At 34.6% G+C, this 24,726-nt stretch overlaps 2 protein-coding genes and 1 pseudogene across 2 annotated transcripts; 1 reads left to right on the top strand and 2 right to left on the bottom strand.

Annotated features, from left to right (window-relative positions):
• Window positions 1-6,086: 6,086 nt before the first annotated feature.
• Window positions 6,087-10,837, bottom strand: LOC140014106 (uncharacterized; annotated as a pseudogene).
• A 594-nt stretch (window positions 10,838-11,431) lies between these two features.
• Window positions 11,432-13,923, top strand: LOC113720149 (probably inactive leucine-rich repeat receptor-like protein kinase At5g48380). The gene is made up of 2 exons (XM_027245110.2): window positions 11,432-11,502; window positions 12,993-13,923. The coding sequence occupies exons 1-2, from the start codon at window positions 11,432-11,434 to the stop codon at window positions 13,921-13,923; spliced, it is 1,002 nt and encodes a 333-aa protein (XP_027100911.2).
• Window positions 13,924-14,445: 522 nt separating this feature from the next.
• Window positions 14,446-16,807, bottom strand: LOC113720148 (cytochrome b561 domain-containing protein At4g18260). Its single transcript, XM_027245108.2, has 4 exons — window positions 16,498-16,807; window positions 16,079-16,243; window positions 15,270-15,418; window positions 14,446-15,145 (listed from the first exon to the last, which is right to left on the bottom strand). The coding sequence occupies exons 1-4, from the start codon at window positions 16,621-16,623 to the stop codon at window positions 14,761-14,763; spliced, it is 825 nt and encodes a 274-aa protein (XP_027100909.1). The 5' UTR covers window positions 16,624-16,807; the 3' UTR covers window positions 14,446-14,760.
• Window positions 16,808-24,726: the final 7,919 nt, after the last annotated feature.

Below are 24,726 nucleotides of genomic sequence, written 5' to 3'. Positions count from 1 at the left end.
CAATTTGAAAGATTACTACATTTCTTAATGGGAAAGTGGACTACAATTTGGGACGGACGAAAAATGAAAACAAGACTAACAAAGTGGGACGGAGGGAGTACGTCTTACACTTACATGGAAGTCCTCCACAGCCCCAGCGCGGAATGACATGTAGAACAGGAAGTAATCAATAAAGATGCCGTCATTTCTCAACCGGCCACAATGCAATCCTTTTTTAATGTCGGTGCACTCGAGCAATGTAAATGCCATTAACATTCATCGTAATTATGCTATAACCTGTCACTTATGGCACTATTCATTTATGGCAAGCTTGGGAGTTTACAATAGAAAAGAAAAGAAGAGAAAGGGGAAGTTAGAAAGAGGGGATGGGAAATGATCTAATGGATGCTTGTTTTATATATTGAAATCGGAAATGGAAATGAAATCATAAATTCTGGTTTTGAAATTAAACTTTCATTCTAATATCTAGTTTGGTTCACACATTGGAATAAAAAAGAAATTAAATAGTTTTCTTTTATTTGGGAGATGGAGACAAATAAAAAAAAAAGATACTCAAACAAATTATTTTGCAAATTTGTCACTTCTGTAAATAAATGTGAATTATGTAAGTTGAGCGATTCATCGAGAAATAAAATTGTTTATATCACAATTTTAAGAGCAATATTTTCATATAAAAAAATTCACTTAAAGCTCCGTGTCTTTCTTCCTTTTTCGCCCAATTTTGGGCGGAAAGTTTTTTAAGACATAGAAGGAAGTGAAATTTTTTCAAATCTTTTCTTTTTCTTCTCATTTTTGCTCTCAAAAGATGGAAAAAGTTTATTATCCTTTCAAAATCTTTCTTTTCTATTCATTTCCTTCCTCTTAAACTGGCTATTAGCGCTGCGCTTTTATACATGAATGATTAGGTCATATACTATTCCATTGTGCCAATATGCAATTTTGTAAAGTTTGGGGCCCTTGCTCCTATATTATACAATTTTGCTAAAAATATAAAATCTCCTAACGTTTCAGAAAAAAAAAGGGATAATTTCAGAAACCTCCCCTGAGGTTTCTGACATTTACACTTACCTCCCCTGTGGTTTGAACAATTACACTGACCTCCCCTGAGGTTACTAATCCTTTACAAATTCAGTCCAAATGATTAAAATATTATTTTAGAGAATGAAATTAGAATTTTGTACCTGATTTATCCTTTGTGCCACATGTCCAATGAATGGCAAAGTATTACAAATTAATTAACAATTAATAAACTTTAACGAGCGTAGTTTATAGGCAAATACGTATTGCCTATTTAAAGTACCAACTCTTTACATGAATTTTATTTTCAAACATTTACTTTATCACAAATATTTATTCTCAAATACAGATTTGTATTTACTCTCAAATATTTAATTTTTGTTAAACACAAAACCTACCAGTTTTTCTTCCGTAGAAATATTAATATAACACTTTTTCAATTTTAGTTATAAATATTTTTGTATTTAACATAAATTAAATGATTCAAGATAAAATATCCATAAAGAACCAATACTTTACTCAGTATAACCATGTATGTAGTTTATAGGCAAATACGCATATCCTATTTAAAGTATCGGCTCTTTACAGATATTTTATCTTGAATCATTTAATTTATGTTAAATACAAAAATATTTATAACTAAAATTGAAAAAATGTTATATTAATATTTCTACGGAAGAAAAACTGGTAGGTTTTGTGTTTAACAAAAATTAAATATTTGAGAGTAAATACAAATCTGTATTTGAGAATAAATATTTGTGATAAAGTAAATGTTTGAAAATAAAATTCATGTAAAGAGTTGGTACTTTAAATAGGCAATACGTATTTGCCTATAAACTACGCTCGTTAAAGTTTATTAATTGTTAATTAATTTGTAATACTTTGCCATTCATTGGACATGTGGCACAAAGGATAAATCAGGTACAAAATTCTAATTTCATTCTCTAAAATAATATTTTAATCATTTGGACTGAATTTGTAAAGGATTAGTAACCTCAGGGGAGGTCAGTGTAATTGTTCAAACCATAGGGGAGGTAAGTGTAAATGTCAGAAACCTCAGGGGAGGTTTCTGAAATTATCCCAAAAAAAAAAGGTTAGGCCTGACTTGGATATACGTAGGCCCATTTGCATTACATATTAAATGACCCTTTTATCCTCCGCACTCCTTTCATTGCCATTTATCATTGAAATCTATTCCAATACAAGCATATGATTGAGTACGGTTCAAACTTTTTAGCTTAATTTCTACTTTGAGTTGTCTTACAATTATTGTCACTGCTAATAATCTTATTGCATCGAATACGGTTCAAACTTTTTAGCTTAATTTCTATTTTGAGTTGTCTTACAATTATCGTCACTTCTAAAATCTTATTGCACAGAATATTTCAGTCATATATTGGTGTTACAATTTCCGGGAAGTAGCAAGGCAATCATCTCAAGACAGTTTTGCCCAATTCAACAAAATAGAAGTTCATTTGTTTAAACTATGAATCATCTTGAGCAAATAATGTAAATTACTTTGAACACAAAATAAATTTAGATCAATTTTTTTTGAACCCCATACAAGCATTAAAAATGATGTACAACAAGTGATTGAGTCTTAAATTTTTTTTGGGCACCATCAACCTTTATAAACGGTTGGATACTGCAATTCATCGTTCATAGCCCTAATTTTTCAATTTCTGTCATTTAGCATAATTCATAAAGCAACCCCAATTGGTTATTTGTAAATCAACCACAAAATCATGACCTTCGCCAACTAATAACTTAATCATCTATGCACTAAATCAGTACCCTACCCATTATAACTAATAAACCTATTACAAATTTATGAGATGCACCCATTGGTATGCAGTCTCGCCCACTTTTTCAAATTACTTTAAACTCTTATACTATGTTACTAACTCTGAATAAGGATAAGGATTATAAGTTACTATCAATGTCTATTCATCAACATACTTTTATTAGTAAAACTCTTTGTACATTGAGTGTCAAAGTGTAAAATCCTTTTTGTGAGAATAATATTTACAAATACTACTTATATTAGTTGCATATGCATAAATGTGCGTTGAAAACAAGTAACCAAGAAATTCTTTCTTGACCCTTGTATGTAATAAATATTATTGTTATCTCTCAAACTGTGGACTCCAAATAGTCTTTCTAGTTGGATTAATTGGAGTTAGGCTGTGTTATGGTTACTAGGAGAACCGTCCCGTGCTATGGTCGATCCAAAATTGGGCTAACTAGGTCTGGCTCGATCTCGATCATTTATTTTAAAATCAACTAATTTTGAAATGAAAGGCAGAGATCAAACCGGACCTTATTGGTCCGATTTTGAACTATTCACAACACGACTGATTCTCTTTGAAACCGCTGTAGAAAAAACGGACTCTGATTGATTGTGTTAGAGTCAACCCTTTCTTAGCTAATGTGTTACTAATTAATTGGAGGTGGACTTAGACTTGGAAGGACTTCCTTATTGAGTTATCCAATTTGTCAAGCAATTGGCCCTTTCAAACAATGATTGATGAAATCGTCAAACCATTCAACCTTTTGAACAAGGATGGTTACCTCTCACTACTCTAAAGACTAGCTTTTCAATTCTTTTCCACTGATCATTGATCGAGGAAATGGCTGTGAATGCAAGTGTAGTACATTTTGCGATTGTTACAAGCTCTCTGATCAGTTTGTTATCATTGCCAGGAGGTTTTCCTTATATCAGTGCTGTTGAGAATGATGTCTACTGCCTGAAATCAATTAAGGATAGCCTACAACATCCTTATAATTACTTGTCATTGACTTGGAACTTCGACAATGCTACTGAAGGAGGATTCATCTGTGACTTTACTGGCATTGATTGCTGGCATGCCAATGAGAACAAGGTGTTAAATATTAGGCTGAGCGATATGGGACAGAAGGGCCAGTTTCCTGGAGGACTGGAAAACTGCACTAGTTTGGTGGATCTGGACCTTTCTAACAATCAGCTCTCGGGCCCCATCCCATCTGATATTGGCCAAGTTCTCAAGTTCATCACAACTCTTGATCTTTCAAATAATCAGTTCTCTGGCTTAATCCCACCATCGATTGCAAGTTGCAAATACATTTCTGTCTTAAAACTAGATGACAACAGTCTACGGGGTCCAATTCCACAAGAACTAGGCATGTTGAAACGCATCACGATTTTCACAGTGGCCAATAACATGTTAACAGGGCCGGTGCCGAATTTCATCAAAGCAACTCCTCCTGAAGTGAGGTATGAAAATAATCTGGGACTTTGTGGGGCAGCCTTGGAAGTCTGCAAGGACGATTCAGATTCCGGTTTGAGCAATCGAGTTCTATTCTTAAGTGGATTCATGACTGGTTGGGCCATCACAATGAGTCTGGTTCTCTTTATATGTTTATCTGGTATGCCAGTGCTGAGTTTGAAGAAGCTGATTACTAAGATGAAAGAGAAGATAAACGCCCTTGCTGATGTACAGAGCCTAGGGCCAAAAGCATTGGAAATAGATTACAATAACAAGGTACTAAATATCTACATTTATTTTATTCTTTATTCATTTATACATGTTAGGTTGTTACTTTGACTTCTCATGAATTAGATACCTAGTTTACATGGCATTTGGATTTAAGGAACCAATAATCGACCCGCTTATCAAAAATCTGTAGACTGCCTTGCTTTTAGGGTCCAAAAATTTCAGTTTTGTATTTTATTTTAATCAATTAACATCCCAAATAAACTTCAGTTTCCAGGTGGTGTAGATTTTTTTTTATTGGTTTCTAGCCCTTCAAAAGTTATGACCTTGTTGCTAACCTGAAAATGTGACTAGAACAGGGCTGCCTTTACATTGTCGATTTTGTTTTCCAGGAAGAATAGAGCAGCGCAACGAATCTTCTGTCCCACATCCTGTGCTACTCTCTGTCCCATTTTTTATTATATTGCTATTTCTCCTACATAAATATCATGTTTTAGTTTTTTTTTGTTTTCTTAATATTTAATAACTATTAATTGAGTAAAAAATAAATACAGAGATTCAAAAAAGCAATATATAATAGAAAATTAAAAAATATAGCAAAAAATTCATTAAAAAATCTCATTTTTTATGCATTTTAATTTTTTAAATTTGTTAAATTTTGTGTATTACTCAATTAATAGTTATTTGATTTTAAGGAAACAAAAAAGAACTAAAACATGATGTTTATGTAGGAGAAATAGTAATATAATAAAAAATGGGACAGAGAGTGACACAGGGTGTGGGACAGAAGATCCGTTGCATTTTTGTCTCATACTCTGTGCCACTCTCTGTCCCATTTTTTATTATATTGCTATTTCTCTTACATAAATATCATGTTTTAGTTCTTTTTTGTTTTCTTAAAATCTAATAACTATTAAGTCACACAACAGACATTGAAGAAGATGGTACAAATGTTGTACATCATGCATAACGGTCTTTATTTATTGATTTATTATTTAGGTTTTTTTTTTGACACATCATTCTCAAATTATATTACTCTATAAGCTTTCAAGATAAATTAATATGGTATGTGTTATTCTCTTCCAGAGTAATTAAGAACTGAACAAATGATATGAATGCGCGGATCTAGACGAACAATCAAGTTGGAACGGCGGCACGTATGACCCCTCTAAACCCCGAATTGATGAACTAAGATGAATCTCAACCCAACAACTAACGATTTAGTGAACCAACGATCTGGATAGAAGAACGCCACAATCAAGGTGTATACTTGGTTGATAAGTTCAAGTTGAATAACTCAAGAAAAACTCTCAAGTATTCAAGCAAAACTCTCTTGGAAGAGAAAAGTGAATAAACTCACAAATATAATGTAAATTCTGGATCCCTTAACAAGGAGGAAGTAAGGCTATTTATAGCCTTTACAAGCATTAACCCTAATCCCAAAATTGACTAAACTAACCCTACTAATTAATGACAAGGATTCGGCCAGCCCTAAGAGTTTAATGGACTGACTTTAACTAATATTTAACTATAAAAAGATAAATAATAGAACTAGCTTAACTCTTCCTTAAGCGTGACCACTAGGTGAGGACACGCCTAACTAGCAACAGGCGCTGGAGGGTCTTCTACTTGGAGCAATGTGTAAAGTTTTGAATCTTCATTCTCCAAGCCTTCAATAATCTTTAAATCATCTCCAATGCGGCCTTGGATTGTACTCACAAGGGCTTGTAAAGATTCACGCATTTTCTTGGCACGAGCTCTTGTGACTGGACCACTTGGTACTTGAATGACTTGGGCAACTTGTGTTTGACCAGCCTTGAGCCCCTCATCAATCCCCTCCTCTTGTAGGCGATTTGTCCCCAAATCAAGCTCGTCATCTGCATGAAAAGGACTCAAGTCAGCCACATTGAATGTAGCATGTACTCCATACTCACCTGGAAGGGCAAGTTTGTAGGCATTGTCATTGATGCGCTCCACAACTTGAAATGGTCCATCACCCCGTGGAAGTAGTTTGTTGCGCCTTTGGTTTGGAAAACGCTCCTTTCTCATGTGTATCCAAACCCAATCACCTGGTTCAAACACCATCTGGCGACGTCCCTTGTTGGCACTTTGAATGTATTGAAGGGTACGTTTCTCAATATTAGCTCTAGCTTTGGTATGCAAATCCCGCACAATCTCAGCCTTTTTCTTACCATCTAGGTTAACTCTCTCAGAAATAGGTAAAGGAGACAAGTCTAAAGGTGTGAGAGGGTTAAATCCATAAACAATTTCAAAAGGTGAAAATTGAGTAGAAGTATGCACAGTGCGATTATATGCAAATTCAACATGAGGCAAGCAATCTTCCCAAGATTTAATGTTCTTTTTAATAATTGCTCGCAACAATGTAGATAAAGTCCGATTAACCACTTCACTTTGTCTATCAGTTTGTGGGTGACTAGAAGTAGAAAAAAGCAATTTAGTCCCTAGTTTACACCACAAAGTTTTCTAAAAGTAGCTAAGGAACCTTACATCCCTATCAGAAACAATGGTACGAGATACCCCATGTAAACGCACTATGTCTCTAAAGAATAAATCAGCCACATGTTTAGCATCATCAGTTTTATGGCAAGGAATGAAGTGAGCCATCTTTGAGAAATGATCAACTACCACATAAATGGAATCATGCCCTTGTCTAGTTCTAGGTAATCCAAGTACAAAGTCCATAGACAAATCTACCCAAGGTTCATGTGGGATGGGTAACGGAGTGTAGAGTCCATAAGGATGTACCTTTGATTTTGCTTGGTGACAAGTGACACACCTTTGTGTATGCCTCTCGACGTCCCTCTTCATGCGAGGCCAGTAGAAATGCTCTTGGAGAATTGACAAGGTCTTCGCCACTCCAAAATGTCCCATGAGGCCTCCACCATGAGCCTCTCTAACCAGCAAAAGTCGCATGGAGCACAGGGGAATACATAGTTTGCCTTTGTAGTACAAGAACCCCTGCGACATAGAATAATGCTCACGAGTAACTCGTGGCAAGGTTGTGAAATCTCACCAAAGTCTAGGTCAGCTGCATATAAATCCTTAATGAATTCAAAGCCAAGCAACTTAGTGTCTAGTGTAGTGATTAGTGTATACCTTCTAGAAAGTGCATCAGCCACTACATTAGTCTTCCCAACCTTATATTGGATGACAAACACAAAACTATCAATGAAAGCCACCTACCTCGCATGCCTTTTGCTCAATTTGGTTTGTGATTTGATGTGTTTGAGCGATTCATGATCAGTGTGGAGTACGAATTCCCGAGGTCTGAGGTAGTGTTGCCAAGTTTGGAGAGCGCGCACCAAGGCCATCAATTCCTTGTCATAAGTTGAGTAGTTCAACGAGGCACCAGTCAACTTCTCACTAAAGTAGGCCACTGGTTTCCCCTCTTGAATGAGCACAGCTCCAATACCTATACCAGAAGCATCACACTCTACTTCAAAAGCCTTGTCAAAATTAGGTAAACTTAATACAGGTGCATGTGTGAGCTTGTGTTTAAGTAATTGGAAAGACTTAGCTTGTTCTTCTTCCCATTGGAATGGCACATTTTTCTTGATAATGGCTATAAGTGGGGCAGCAATGGTGCTGAAATCCTTGACAAAGCGTCTATAGAAGCTTGCCAAGCCATGGAAACTCCTTACCTCACTTACACTGGTTGGTATTGGCCATTCATTTATAGCCTTCACCTTCTCTTGGTCAACTCGTATTCCCTGGTCACTCACAACATAACCTAGGAAGACAAGTTGATTAGTGCAAAAAGTACACTTCTTAAGGTTAGCATAGAGGCTCGCCTTTCGAAGTGCATCTAAGACCATTCGGACATGCACAACATGCTCTTCTGTACTCTTACTATAGATCAATATGTCATCAAAGTAGACTACCACAAATTTACCAATAAAAGAACGCAAAACATGGTTCATTAACCTCATGAAGGTACTAGGTGCATTAGTTAAGCCAAAAGGCATGACCAACCACTCATACAGACCATGGTTTGTTTTAAATGCTGTTTTCCACTCATCCCCTTCTTTCATGCGTATTTGGTGATAACCACTTTTCAAGTCAATCTTAGTAAATATAATAGCACCATGTAACTCATCAAGCATGTCATCTAATCGAGGTATGGGATGGCGATACTTTACCGTTATGGCATTTATGGCTCTACAATCGGTGCACATCCTCCATCCTCCATCTTTCTTTGGCACAAGTAGGACAGGTACAGCACAAGGACTTAGACTCTCTTGAATCCAACCCTTACCAAGCAAGTCCTCTACTTGCCTTTGTTGCTCCTTAGTTTCCTCCGGATTAGTCCTATATGGTGCCTTATTAGGAAGGGAAGAGCCAGGAATGAAATCAATTTGATGTTCTATTCCCCTCAAAGGTGGCAACCCATTAGGTATATCCTCAGGAAATACGTCTTGGTACTCCTGTAAAAGGTTAGCAATAGCACTAGGCAAAGAAGCACCAAGTTCATTAGTGAGCAAAGACTCTTTACAAAACAAGATAAGCAAAATCTGGTTAGAGTGCAAAGCCTTTCGCACATCTCTAGTTCTAGCAAGCATGATGGATTTTCTCTCCTTTTTCCCTTCAATGGCCGAATGTGAAGTGTCAATTTTATGAGAAGATGGTTCGGCCATTTTGCTCTTTGTATCATGCAAATTTTTCTTTTTATTGTCACAATGCATGTCATATTCCTTTTGCAACCCAAGTTGGTCCTCATGCACTTGTTGAGGTGTAAGAGGTGCAAGTGTGATCTTTTTAGTATTATGCACAAAGGAATACTTATTCAAGAATCCATAAAAAATGACCCTTTTATCAAACTGCCATGGGCGACCCAAAATAATATGAGTAGCTTGCATAGGCACAACATCACATAAAACATCATCTTTATATCTACCAATGGCAAAATTAATTAAAACTTGCTTATGAACACGTACCTCACCACTATTATTCAGCCATTGTAGTTTGTAAGGTCGGGGGTGATCACTAGTTGGCAAGGTCAATCGTTCCACCATGAGTGCACTAGCAACATTGGTACAGCTCCCTGGGTCAATTACCAAGCTACAAAGCTTGTCCATCACATGGCACCTTGAGTAAAATATGTTCTCTCGTTGAAGGTCATCTCTACTAGCTTGAGTAGTTAGAGCTCGCCTTGCAACCATACCAACTTTACCATGAGCTGGTATCTCCTCAAATTCCTCTTCATCCTCAACCAAGGGAGGCATTTCCTCACACTCATCCTCCTCATCCGTTTGTACTTCCCCATTTGGTAGTATAAGCATAACCCTTTGATTTGGGCATTGGGAAGCAATATGTCCGAATCCTTGACACTTAAAACACTTAGTATCTCGGTATCGAACTTTGCTTACCTCATGAGTAGGCCTACCATCGCCCCTCGAGGGTGTTTTTGAGGAAGGTGCATTCGGCCTTAGAGACTCCTTGGTTGTCCCACCTTGTTTGGCCAAGGGGAATGCACTAGAGGGGCTGACTTCCCTCTTGAAGGGTTGGTTCCTCCAATTTCCAACTTGAAAGTTGGAATTTTGTCGAATTGGACCCCTCCTCTTGAGCCTCCTTTCAATCTTAATAGCCTTGTCTAGCATATCATGGAGGTCCACATAATGGTGCATCTCCACTTGATCCGCTATTTCAGGCCTCAATCCACTTAAAAATCGTGCCATAGTAGCTTCCCGGTCCTCGACAATGTCGGCCCTTAACATGGCTATCTCCATCTCCTTATGGTAGTCCTCCACGCTTTTGGCTCCTTGTGTCAAATTTTGAAGTTTGAGGTACAAGTCACGGTGGTAGTGACTAGGAACAAAGCGTTTTTTCATGACACCCTTCAATTCGGTCCATGTAGTGATGGGGTATTCCCCACTTCGTCTTCTACCAGTAGTGATTTGATCCCACCACACTATGGCATAGTCGGTGAATTGCATGACTGCAAGTCTCATTTGCTGCTCTTCGGTGTAATCATTGCAATCAAAGATCAACTCCACTCGTTTCTCCCATTCTAAATAGACATCGGGGTCGGATTTGCCTTGGAAAGTAGGCAATTGCATTTTAACGCCTTTGATTGGATCCACACCAGCTTTACGGTGTTTATTCTTCCATGTCCTCGACCCATATTCCTCCTCGGAGTTGAAACTTTCATAGTCACGGGTTGGTGCTTTGTGTCTCCGGGACTTAGAATTGGTTTGGGAGTGTTCGAGACTATCCATCCTCTCATGCAATGGTTCTAATTCCTGTTTCATTAGCTTGAGCAATTTATCAGTCATAGCTTCCATCACAAGTTTAATATCAAAAGGAGTAGTTTCCTTCCCTTCGGACATGTTGAGGTATTCCTGCAAAAATAGGGTTAGTGGAAATAACACCTCACTCACTCCCTTAGTATATCACTCACACTCGTGTTTCACTCAAGTGTATGAAAACACTCTAATGATCTCACCAATCACTTCTCAAGTCACTAGATTGCTTTTCTTGAAGAAATTCAATCAAACTTGAACCAAATTATACCCAAGTGTGGCGGCTGAAGGCTGTGATTTTTTGAAGGTTGTTTGACTAATTCTAAGACACAAAAGGAAATGTATAATATGCTGGAAAAAAAAACTCTAAGCTGTCCGCCTAAAAGAAAAGAAACCACAAAAACAAGAAAAAAAGAAAGTTTGGTTGTGACTAGTAGCTAAATTGAGGAGTTAACTACCAAGTGGAATCCAAAACTGATTAGGACTCTTGGGCCTCGTAAACCACGTTTTTATTGGCTGGAAATGCTATAAAATAGGCACCAAAGGTCGGCTGGGTAGTTGGCACAAACCACAATCAAGAAACAAAAGCAAGAGACGGCTACAAAGTAGGAAACCCTATCTTATCTTCCCACCTTTTGTGGCTATTTAATAGCAAGGTTTCTTGGTTGTTTTTGGGTGTTAATGGCTGCTGGTTTTCTGGTATTTCGTGGACAAAGAGATGCGGCCAATAGTGCAAGATTGAAGGCAACAAGGTTTGTTCTTTCAACCCAAGTTCGGCTAGGCTACCCAAGCAAACTATTTCTTGTTCTTGAAATCCGATTTGGGGTTTTTTTTTTTCTTTCTTTCTTTCTTGCGTCGTTTGTTTTTTTTTTTTTTTTTTTTTTCTGTTGCAAGATGGATCTGTCTTTCCTTTTCAATTCGGATCAAGATGCACACAAGAAACAAGATTTGTTTTTTTTTTTTTTTGTTTCAAATTTGAGCAAGGCAGCCGCAAGTTTGAGCCAAGAACTTTGGTTTTGTTGTGAAGGTTCAAGATTTGGAAAAGGTTGAGAACAAGATTTTCAAGAACCCTTGTTTTCCCACCCAAGAACTTCAAGATTCAATCAAAATTTCCAGATTTCAGGAGGTTGAACAACAATATCCAACAAAAACTTGATGGCAGCCCACGAAAATTCAAGAAACTACAAAACCCTAACTTCAAGAAATTCAAGATATCAATTTTGCAGCCCAAGAACTTCAAGACTCAATCCCCACAATATCAAGGACGCTAGGAAATTTCAAGGTCAGCCATGGTTTCATCAAGACACAACCAGAAAATAGGTTTTTCCCTCTCTTTTTCGGATGAACAGTGTTTTCGGGGTGAATAGTACCCGATGAACAGTAACCTTTTTTTTTTTTTTTTTTTTAAGGAAAACTTACAAGATGCAATGGGATATACTTGATGTCGTCGACTAGCTCTGATACCAACTGATATGAATGCGCGGATCTAGACGAACAATCAAGTTGGAACGGCGGCACGTATGACCCCTCTAAACCCCGAATTGATGAACTAAGATGAATCTCAACCCAACAACTAACGATTTAGTGAACCAACGATCTGGATAGAAGAACGCCACAATCAAGGTGTATACTTGGTTGATAAATTCAAGTTGAATAACTCAAGAAAAACTCTCAAGTATTCAAGCAAAGCTCTCTTGGAAGAGAAAAGTGAATAAACTCACAAATATAATGTAAATTCTGGATCCCTTAACAAGGAGGAAGTAAGGCTATTTATAGCCTTTACAAGCATTAACCCTAATCCCAAAATTGACTAAACTAACCCTACTAATTAATGACAAGGATTCGGCCAGCCCTAAGAGTTTAATGGACTGACTTTAACTAATATTTAACTATAAAAAGATAAATAATAGAACTAGCTTAACTCTTCCTTAAGCGTGACCACTAGGTGAGGACACGCCTAACTAGCAACAGGCGCTGGAGGGTCTTCTACTTGGAGCAATGTGTAAAGTTTTGAATCTTCATTCTCCAAGCCTTCAATAATCTTTAAATCATCTCCAATGCGGCCTTGGATTGTACTCACAAGGGCTTGTAAAGATTCACGCATCTTCTTGGCACGAGCTCTTGTGACTGGACCACTTGGTACTTGAATGACTTGGGCAACTTGTGTTTGACCAGCCTGGAGCCCCTCATCAACAAAATTTCCTCTTAATTTCTGTTAGAATTCTTAACATTGAAATCTCAGAATAGCATATACAATCTTTATTCTCCAGATTGCGCGGCTGGAAAAATACGTTACAAGAATTTCTTTTGCAGAATTGCGCAGTGCAAGACTATGTACAAGGCAGAATAGCATCATTGGAATTGGAAAGATGGGAACTATGTACAAGGCAAGACTCCCAAACGGATGGTTTCTTGCCATCAAGGGTCTCTTCAACTCAGAGCAGTTGCATCAAAAAATTGCATCTGAGACCATAACTCTAGGCAAATTAAGGCACCGGAGGCTGGTGCCTCTAATCGGATTCTGCCCTGAAAAGGAGGACTTGTTTCTAGTATATAAGTACATGTCAAATGGCAATCTTTACAACTGGTTACATGGAAGAAAAGATGAGGTGGATATTATGGCACATTGGGCTTTGAGGGTTAAGGTTGCTGCTGGCATAGCAGAAGGGTTAGCATGGCTTCATCACAAATGTAGTTTAAGGGTGGTCCATGGGACCATAAGCTCAAAAGATATCCTGCTTGATAAGAATTTTGATCCCAAAATAACAAATTTCTGGGAAGCAAAATTCATTAAGTTAGAAGATCAAAGTTCAAATTGGAGTTTTTTCCAGTCAAGTGATTCTCTGGATTTGGGTTCTTTCAAAAAAGATGTCTACTGTTTTGGGATTATGGTTCTAGAGCTTATAACGCGGAAGCAACCTCAGCAAGTCAAAAGCTTGACTGAAAATCTCTGTGGTACCTCTGTTTCTCATAAATTTTCTACTCTGGCTGAGGTTGATCAAAGTCTGATTGGTCATGGATTTGATGATGAAATCATCCAATTCCTTCAAGTAGCTGAGAACTGTGTGTTGCCTAATCCAGATCACAGACCATCGATGCTTCAAGTACATGAAACCCTGGCAGCATTTGCAGAAATCTATAACTACACAGCTGATTGTGAGATGTCCTATTGAGAGGATTGTTTGTCTTTCAATGACAATGCTGGTCAAAAAATTCTTACCTAATTACCTTCAATGAGTAGTCGGGAACCAAATTAATCATTTTGGGCATCTAATTATCAAACGATTACGAGCATAAGAAGAATTAGTTTACAGAGTTAGTATCATATATGCTCTGAATAGTAGCCTTAAATTCATTCAAAAAATTGTGCACCATTGAAACAGAAGAAAGTTTCTGTACACATAATAACTGTCAAATACTGTACTTGCAACATGTATTAAATTTACATATTTGCTGCTTTGTCATTTGGTTTCAGTTCAAGCAGTCATGGTAGAAAAGCAGTACCTCCCCTTGCTTCAGGTCAATTATTCTATTTAGTGAAATGGATATATAGGATTGTCTCCAAAATTTGTCAACAAAGATGTAAGACCATATAGAGTTACCTTGATAACATGATGGTAAATGAAAATGTAATTTGAATGAGCACAAGACACGGTTAAATATTCCATCAAAATTTTGATCATGCTTGTTCAAAATTTGACATAAAAACAACCAAATGGTCATGTTTATTTAGTTACCATCTGATCTTAACAAGCATGTGATTGATTGCTCTGTACAAGTAGTGCATCATCTGCTAACAATCTCATTCCCTATAACTCATCCATTCTATGATTTGTGTAACTAATCAAGCTATTAGTCCTGCACAAAGGAAACAAATCATAGTAGAAATTTATGGATGCTCCTCATTTTGATGCTTGCACTCTAGTTTAGCAGTATACTTTTGAGTTCAAAATCAATTCATTAGCATAACACCATAAGAGAGTGCAAGAATCAAAATGTGAAGCAATGACTTATGTTAGCTGAAACAGCTTATTTAGAGCATTGCTTCTTGAAAAATAAGTCCCAAGCGAATTGCTTTTCCTACATGGCTCTGTTGTTGAGCTGTCCTTGTCATTTCCCCCCTGAGTAATTATTTGAACCGAGGAGGTTGTAATAGGTTCATTGCCAAGTATAACACCTTGCTTTTTCATATAATCCCATTTGTCTTGAAAGAGGTAAAAGAATGCCATGACAAGGACCTGAGCCGTGAAAAGTGCAGTCCAAAGGCTTGTACTCTTTGATGTTTTCGAATGATACGCTTTTAAGCCAGTGTAGGTATTAAAAACCCCAACGAAAGATATTGCAGTTCCCATTATCCAATGGAAAAGATACCAAACGCTTCTAGATTTCCTTCCCCTGCATACAGAAAGAGGAGGAAAAAGGGAAACTCAGAAATTCTGTCCTCCTATCCTAATTGACCTGCAAGATCTGTCAAGGAACGTAAGTACTAATTATAGTAGAAAATAAGATGATTAATCACCTCCTTGGTCTGCGAAATCCAGTTAAGATTTGCACATAAATAGCACCATAAAGTCCTAATCCTAGTCTTTGGTGGCAGTTGTTGAACGAATTCTCAAAGCTTCTGATTGAAATAACTGCTCCAGCAGTAGCAAGTAGTACCGAAAGCACCTTATCAACACGATAGAGAAAAAGCATCTGTTAATTCTACAAGCTTATGAATCAAATATCGATTGAAACCTGCAAATGCTTTCTCTATGAACATAATCTTATATCCCTTATTTTCAGTATATAGACATTTTAGACCAAAAGTATGTGTGCACAAATACATACTAGAAGTCTAAAACACAACGGAGTTCTAATGAGTCCAAGATTATGAAGAGACTAGGACGTGCAAAAGTTAACAAACATCATTGATCAGTGTATGCTTTTATCAGTTAGACTACGCAGTGTAATCAAGTTATTCTTCATGCTACTAGCACAACGTTCACAGTTAGCATGATCTCAAAAGTCTGGTTCTACCAAACTGTGGGCTCACATTGTTGTTGCCATGTCCCAAGTGCTTTTCTCTTTTAAAAGACCTTTATCCCCCCGTTATAATTAAAGTGTATTTCATGATTGCTTGACAGAAAAAGGAAAAAGAAGTGTGTTTAATCATAACATCTTGTGGCTCTAAAGGGGCTTTGGATCGTCTAATCACGTGATAAATAGAGGGGGGGGGGGGGGGGATTAATAATCACCATTCTAATTCTCTACTTAATGTAGTTATACTTCCTAACCTCGTAAAGCCATATCCAGAAAGAAATTTCAAAATCATGAACTCTAATTTACCTGGGCAATTGCATGAAGACAGAAGAAGACTCTAAGTGTAGTTCTATGAAATTCTTGTGCACTGGCCATTCTGATAACAAGTATTCCAACAGGCATTAGAAAACCCATTGAAACCCATAAAAGAATTCCATGAACTGCAATATAAAATGTCTTCTGAGAATCCTGCTGCAGAAATTACCAAAACTAATTTAAACTCCACATGTATGTATTTAACATCCATACATCAAGGGCAATAGCCAGCACCGCTAGTATATGCTGCTATTTCCCATCAAAAGGTGGTTTCATTTCTCATCACCCCTTTATGATTTGTATGAATGTGTTGAATTAAAACACTCAAAATTGAACTGGCCATACATATATGTCCCAAGTTGTTTCCATATATTGATACAGAGAAGCAGACCAAAGAAGATGCTACTTACATGATGTTTGATGCTATTATCGCTGGCCGGCTTGAGTTCGATGGATGAGCATTTAACACAAGGTAGAAGATGAAGAGCAAAACTTGCACAAATGCAGCAATAAAAGATCATAGCATGCCTGTGCATCCTTCACTTCAGGATAAAACAAGACAAGAATGCCAAGAATTTTCGACCTTTTACCCAATACAAGGATAGTTCTATGTCAATTTGATCTTCCTAGGTCGATGTTTCATCAAAAGTAGAGAAATTCAACCACAAGATTTTCTATAGCAAATGAACCTGACTCCACAATGAACTCCAGTCTCTTTCTAAAAATATTTTCTACTTTTATGACTTTCTTTGCTTTATAATGGCATTGTCAGACATGCACAATCAATTGACCATTTTTAATCTAGGTAGTAATGATGAACTTTGATGTTTGTTGGACAAAAGTCGGATGCATGATCTCTTGCCAGATATCTTTCTATGTTCACCTTTTGTATGGACAAGGGGCTTTGAAAGTTACGCATAGTAATAGTATAGTTTAATGCTTGTAGTACACAGTTTAATCCTACATGCATGAAAGATTTGACATCATTTTTTTTCACTCTGATTTTACCAAATAGAAGTGTGCAATGATTCCACTGAGCATGGTATTTAACCCGGCCCACCTAATAGTTCAACTGATCAACCCTAGTAACCGACCACTTAATCAAGTTGAGTTAGTAGTTGGACTGAACGGGGGAGGAAACTATAAAATTTCTCTGTTCAATTTGTAGAACTCAAATAAGCGGCCGATTGAACCACGGTTCAATAACCAATTCAATAATTAATATTTTCTTAATAAATCACATTTATTATTTTACCATATTATATAATCACCGATTCAACCGTCAAACTAGCACTTGAACCACTAACGCCCTTGAAACAATAGCCTTACTAAGTTGATGTCTAGATCGGGTTTAATAACTATTCCATTGAGCATTTGTTCAAAAACTTTTGGATCTTTTTTTTTTTTTTTTTTTTTTTTTTTTGGAGCAGTAGTCCAAAAACTTTAGGATCTTGATTGAATAGCCTTTAATATTTGAGAAAATTCTATGTAGTGTAAATAACATGCTCTTACAAGTTTGACATGCCAAATATCTATGAGGCAATTTTTAGACGGTAAAGTTTGAAGAGGCTTATGATATACTTGCAGCCATATATATTGTGAGAGAAGAAATTTTCCAACTTTTTAGAGTACATAATAAAGTTGAAACTAATAGTTAACAGAATATAGAACTTGACGCCTAGAAACATAGATTTTCCTTCTTAGGGAATAATATATAGACAAATAATTAGGTAGATCCAATTTACAAATTCGCTTGTACAATATGTTATATTCTTTTTAGCCACATGAAAGTTCGCACTCTATTATACATTATAGCTATTATCACTTTTTTTAACGCCATATGATCCACTATTGAGTCCATAGATCAGGTCCTTCAAGTATTTTCAGTATACAAACAATCCCGACTCACTATGGAGTATGGTCAAGTCTGTCTCCCACACAAAGGCTCTTTGTGAACATTTTTTTCTCTTTGTGAACATAGTATAGCAGGAAAGCTGCAACTGAGCATTCATGTGGACATTAAAGGATCTGGAGTCGGCCCCCGGTATTTGAAAGCCACATTACTGTGGATCCTAGAAGACTAGAGGTGCCCCCAAAATTTAAAATGTTCATCTTTGGCCCCTAAATTTCTGGGAAATTTTGGAACCGTGTAGTACATTTTGTGAGTGATGTAATGTGAGACAATGAGGTGGTTTAAAACATAAAAAAGTGATTCAAAAATATATTTGTGATACAATTATTTTTTCATTTTTTTTTGACAAATAATAGCATATCCAAACAAACGATTCGGGGTAGTTTTACTTTTTTTTTTTTTTGTCGAAACGTTAGATGATTTTATAGATAATAAACCTATACAGATTCAAGTAAAGACTTGAAAGAACATTACAATCAGTGTATCCTAACACTGAGGAATCCAAAATTCCTGATCCTCTATCAATTCAAGCGCTTGCACGCTAATCCAGTGACTAATATGGTTACTATTCCAATTTACTAAACAAAAAGAGCACATGTGGAACAAGGACTGAATGCTGTATATATCCTCCATCAGAGTGACCATGCGCATATCCTGAGATTTCCTTTGCTGAATGAGATTGTACGTTCGCTTGTTCTCGATTTGCACTTCAATCCTTTCCATTTTTTGGCCAGCTAGGTAGTTTTACTTGGGACCATGGTTGTTAAAATCGCGATCCGGATCGTAGGATCGTACGATCCTACGATCCGGAAAGGTAAAATCGATCCGGATCGCACTCAAAATCGCAAATTCCTTGAATCTATATAGGATCGAGGTAGGATCGGTAGGATCGTATAGAATCGTACGATCCTACGATCCTACTTCGATCCTACAAATTTTGCTAATTTGTGGAATACAAGGTTCATTTTGCAAGTAAAAGTCAACATTTGGGGTAGGCTTGTAAGTTCACACTCAATTGCAGGCCTTAGTTGCAATGTTTTAACAAAATTTGCCTCAAAATCAAAAGATTCCGTCAAAAAGCTTCGGGCCTACTTCATCTTCTCCTCAAGCAGAGCTTTGACGTTTCTCTTCTCCTCTCCGCTGCCCAAATCAAATCCCTAATTTTAACCATCAAACCACCTCAAGCTTCGGCTACAGCTCTTGCCAAGAACCCACAAGACAAATCGCTGCGGCTTCTACCAGGAACCCACAAGCTACAGCTGACAGCTATTGCAGAAAAAGTTCATCTTCTGCATTGGGTGAAAAGCTTAGCAGCAAAATCATCATCTTCCTCTCTCATACTCATACTACTTTGAAAGTGTTTAAACATGAGTGCAATGGTGACTAATTAATGGCGTGTGAAATTAGGATGGAAATGTACAAATTTTACTTTTTCTCAAGCTTTTTTCGTTTACATTGTAGGAAATCATATGATACCAGGAATTCTATTCTGTTGGATGGTGCTCTTTTTTTTTTCTCAATAATTGAAATTTGTATTTGGCAACTTTAATTAGTGAAACCACAGGAAGTATTAAATACTTGAATTAAATGATGAAATGAAATCTAATGCCAGAACTTTTTCTGCCCGTTTAATATTTGAGCTTTATATATATATATATATATATATATATGTGTGTGTGTGTATATATATTATTAAGTTTTTGTAATGAATGTTCAATATTTGATGGTTAACACATTCAATTCACACCTATTATGTATATGCACTTCTAACACGCATAACCTTTTTTTATATTCATATATATACCTTTTTTGATTAATATTACTTTTCTAAAAATTTCATTCTTCAACTACGTACCTATTTTTCATTAATTCGAAATTGTAAACATATTATTGATCTTTTGTGATTGGCAATTGGCAATCAAAACATTCTTGAAATGCTGTCGGCTGTAACTTCTTCATCTTTTTATTACTTGTCAGATAGTAAGTAAAAAATGCTATATATTGATGAGTAACTTATTTATTTAATATTTTTTAGGATGTACAAAATGGTATATGAATTTCAATTTCATTAATTTAGTAAATTTAGGAGCTTTTGGTGGGATCTTACGATCCTACGATCCGATCCTACGATCTGATTCTGTGAAACTAAAATCGATTCTAGGTGGAATCCCGATTTTACAAACCTTGCTTGGGACTTTCTCATTAGTGGTATTGTAAGCTGGGTCCTTGAAGCTAAAGGTGCCACATGTAGATATACCTTTAGGCTATAGGTTGAACAGATCAGACAAGAATAAATAATAGGACTAATTCCATTTTGCATCTCCGAACCACTTTTTTACTTTACACCCTAAACTTTCAATTTTAGATACTTTTCACCTTAAATTCTCAAGTTTATCCCATTTGAATACAATCAATAATAACATTAGCAAAATTAATAAAATAGAGGACCATCCAAAGCAATGACTCTATGTTGAAAGTGGTGAAAAGGAGCCAAGAGATCAAAATTAGAAGGCGTTTGGTAAAAGGGTTTCGGAATGGGGAATTAGAATAAACCCCATGATTCATGTTTGGTTCACCACTATCGAAATTAAAATTTTGGAATGATGTCTAAAAATTTAGCATTCCACCATTCCTTAATAAGTTGGTGGGTTTTCTCCAAAACCCAAGTGTGATTCCCAAATCTTATAATTGCATAATATTTAGTATAATTAATATATTATATATTTATATTTATTAATTATAATATTTTATTATAATTATATATTTTATTATAATATTATAATTATTTAGTTAAATTTAATTATATTTATATAATATATATTATAAATTTATTAATATTATATAATAATATATTTATAATATATGTGTATATTTATAAGTATATATTATATGTGCATATAATTATAATATATACATGTATATAATATTAATAAATTATATAATTATATTTATATTGATTATTTTAAATATAATAATATATAATAATAACTATATGTAATATGTAATATACATTATATTTATATAAAATATTAGTATAATTAATATTTATATGTTATATAATTATAATTATATATTTATATTATAACATTTATATAATTATAATTAATTATAAATATAATATTTAATTTAATTAGTTACAAACTTATAATAATGATATTATTATATTATATAATTATTTAGTTAAATATAGTTATATTTATATAATATATATTATAAATTTATTAATATTATATAATAATATATTTATAATATATATGTATATTTATAAATGTATATTATATGTGCATATAATTATAATATATACATGAATATAATATTAATAAATTATTTAATTATAATTATAATTATAATTATTGTTTAAATATAATAATATATAATAATAAGTATATTTAATATGTAATATATATTATATTTATATAAATATTAGCATAATTAATATTTGTATATATTATATGATTATAATTATATATTTATATTATAATATTTGTATATTTATATTTAATTATATATAATATTTAATTTAATCTATGTAATATAATTGATACTATTAATTATACTAATAATTATACATGTTTACTAATAGAAATTATTAATTAGTTATACTAAATTTACTAATACATTTATACTAATATATTTAATTAGTGAAAATTTCTTGTATCTCATTTATAAAGAGCCAACGAACCAAACATCAACTATAGTAACGATATACATTTCTGGCACTGAACCAAACAAATGTATTGTAATGATTGATTTCATTCCAAATCCAGAATAAATGATTCCGAATCCGAATCCGATTCCAACATGTGAACCAAACGCCATATTGTCATTAATTTTTGTCATCCTTTGTCCCATTAATTTTGTCAACAATATTAGTAATGAGAACCATACAAAACAATGATAGTGTGCTTGAAAGTGATAATAAAGAAGTCAAAGAACAGCTACGATACATAGTCATTAATTTGTACTATCATTTATTTCATTAATTTTGCTAACATTGTCGTTCATTAGATGTAATTATGTAAATGGTACAAATTTGAGTGTTCAGTGCTCAAAAGTGTTCAAAATTGAGGGTTTATAATGTAAAATGGAAATGTGGTACAAGTCTCTGGGCATAAAGTAAAATTAGTCCAAAGTAATATGGTGAACTAAACCTGTAGTGGCGATGAATAATTCTTCTTCTATGCATTGAAAGAACATTCTAAAAAATCCAAAAGTGGGATGAAGTAGAATCAATACGTTGAATTCATTACATTTATGACAAAGACAAGTTGTAGGACTGACATAAGGTTTCACTTTCTTTGGATTTGAACATGAGGGTGGAATGATGAAACACTCACTTTCACCCGTAGTTTATGAATATAATAGCCTTTCTTTATTTTTTTTTAATTGGCCTTTCTTTATGATTCTTTTAATTACTATCAATCAAAGTCACCGAATTTGTAAAACAAAAAAATATGTTTGCATTTCAAGTTTTTCCGAAGTTTGTCAGTAATTATAACAAGCTAAATATATAGGCTTGTAAGTATTTTCCCAAGGTATGTACCATAAGTATCTATTGGCTGCGAAAAAAGAAGAAAAAAAAAATTATGTTCCACGTTCAGATGATCCCGTGGAAATCTTACTAGCTTTGGGCAACAAAAATTAATATTGATTGCCTTCTCGTAATGAACATTCAATTAAAATTGTCTTGAAGCGAAACTCTAATAGTTTTAAGAGAGCTAATGGAGCTTAATGAAGTAGGATAAACAAAATGGCTATTCCATCCATTTGTGGTTAACACGTGAATTCCTTACAACATGGAGGGCAATTAGCACGGGGCATGGCGAACCATGCTGCCGCCCGACAATTACAAATGACCACTATGATCACCTTTATGAAATCCAAGGAAAACAAGCATAAAGTGCTGGTGAATATATTGTACAAAAATAGAGGCGCAAACTTGTTTAATGAAATTAATGATATAGGTCTTTTTTTTTTTTTTTTTTAAGAGTAGGGGACGAGTTGGTTTTAAGAAGAGGAGAGAGGGAAGAAAAAAATTTGAACCTAAAACCTTTAATTCTTGATTTCAATTTTAATGACTAGATCAAAACTTTTCTAATCTTTTTCTTTTCTTTTTTGATAATAAGCAAATCTCATTAACAAAATTGATGAAAATTGTCCAGCCCGATTTAATTTACATAATAGAAATATGCACTAATGACAAAATAAGCATGCACAAGAAATAACGAATTTGCAGTTTGACAAATACAAAAATCTAAAAAATTATGAACAGATTTCATAAATACTTTTCCAATAAAGTAAATCACTGCTGTCGCTTCCGTGCATGTTGCAATCATCAAATTTATTAAGCAACTATTTCGTACTCTAATAATGAAAATGAAATATGTCGAAATAGATCCAAGATCTAAAAAAATTTCATATCTAATAACTAGAACTAACTACAAAAATCTCACTAGTTTTTCTCAAGAGAATAGAGAATTCTCACAAGGAACCTTTAGCAGAAATAGATAACTCTCACTAAAAAAAATTTAGAAGAGATTTTATTTAAAAAAAAAAGAAAGTAAAAACGGAATCTATGGGAGAAAAACCACCTTGGCCTTCCTCTTGAAAACAATGGTCTTTTGAGAAGAGAAGAAAAAATAGAGAAAAATTGGAGAAGAGAAGAGATAGATAGAACCTACAACTTTCTTGCCTTTTAAATTGTTATTTATTTTAACAAATTCAAAAATGTATGCAAATTTGGGTTATTTATTTCTTATAGCCAATTAGCCAAATTCAAACAACCTATTATCAAGTCAAATTTGAGCAATCTGGATTTTGTCTGTGTAGACCAAATTTTGTACTAATTGAATCAAACTTGAGTCAAAGTCAAAGTTTCAATGAATACTAATGTGAATACAAGCTTACTGGCTTGATTCAAAATAGAGTAACTTGATTCGTATTTTAACCCTAATCAAGTGATAGAATATTAGCAGGATTAATTGCAATACGTGCCATTGAAATATCATCAATTGCCACAATCCCTTAAATTCACAATTTGAAAAGTCTGGAATCTTACATCATCAGCATGTTATACATCACTTGTAATTGAGAAAAATATAATATGCGAATTTTACTCTAAATAAACTATATTCCCCAATTAGCCCACCTTGGTTCATATTCCCTTTGTAATACAAGATCCTTTCTCCTGCCGACTCTAACCAATCAGGTTCTTCTATCTCAATGATGCTTGAAATGTTTGCATAATTATAGGGTATTTTGGGTCAGAAACAAGAAAGTTTTATCACGATTTATTAAATGTTTAAAAAATTAGTAATAACGTTGTAAAGTGATAAAAAGGGATACTTGAAGGGAGCGATGGAGAAAGAATTATAGGTCAAGGGGGCACTTTGCAATCAGGCTCTATTTTCAGTTCTCAATTACTTTCTGTGCTTCCCCCTAACAAATTTATTTAAACAGAAAAAAAATGCAAATTTCAATTATTGTTAGTCAATAAGCATTAACTCTAGAAGAGAAGCACAGTTTGAGAGTTCTATGGACTTACAAGTTGCAACATGATATGCTTGCAGAAAATAACTTAACAGGTCTAGTAAACACAAGTAATGGTCTTCTTTTTTTCCTGCTGAAAATTGTAGTAAATAAAAAGTGTAAAACAATAAAATTAAAGTTTACTTATCAAAATTATTACTAAGATCTTTACAGCAATCTTCTTTGATTATGGTTAAAT

Source organism: Coffea arabica, chromosome 9c (genome assembly GCF_036785885.1).
Source record: "Coffea arabica cultivar ET-39 chromosome 9c, Coffea Arabica ET-39 HiFi, whole genome shotgun sequence".
In the NCBI taxonomy this organism is placed as follows: Eukaryota; Viridiplantae; Streptophyta; class Magnoliopsida; order Gentianales; family Rubiaceae; genus Coffea; species Coffea arabica.
The sequence above is the reverse complement of the archived record's forward strand: the minus strand, read 5'-3'. Positions and strand labels throughout refer to the sequence as shown.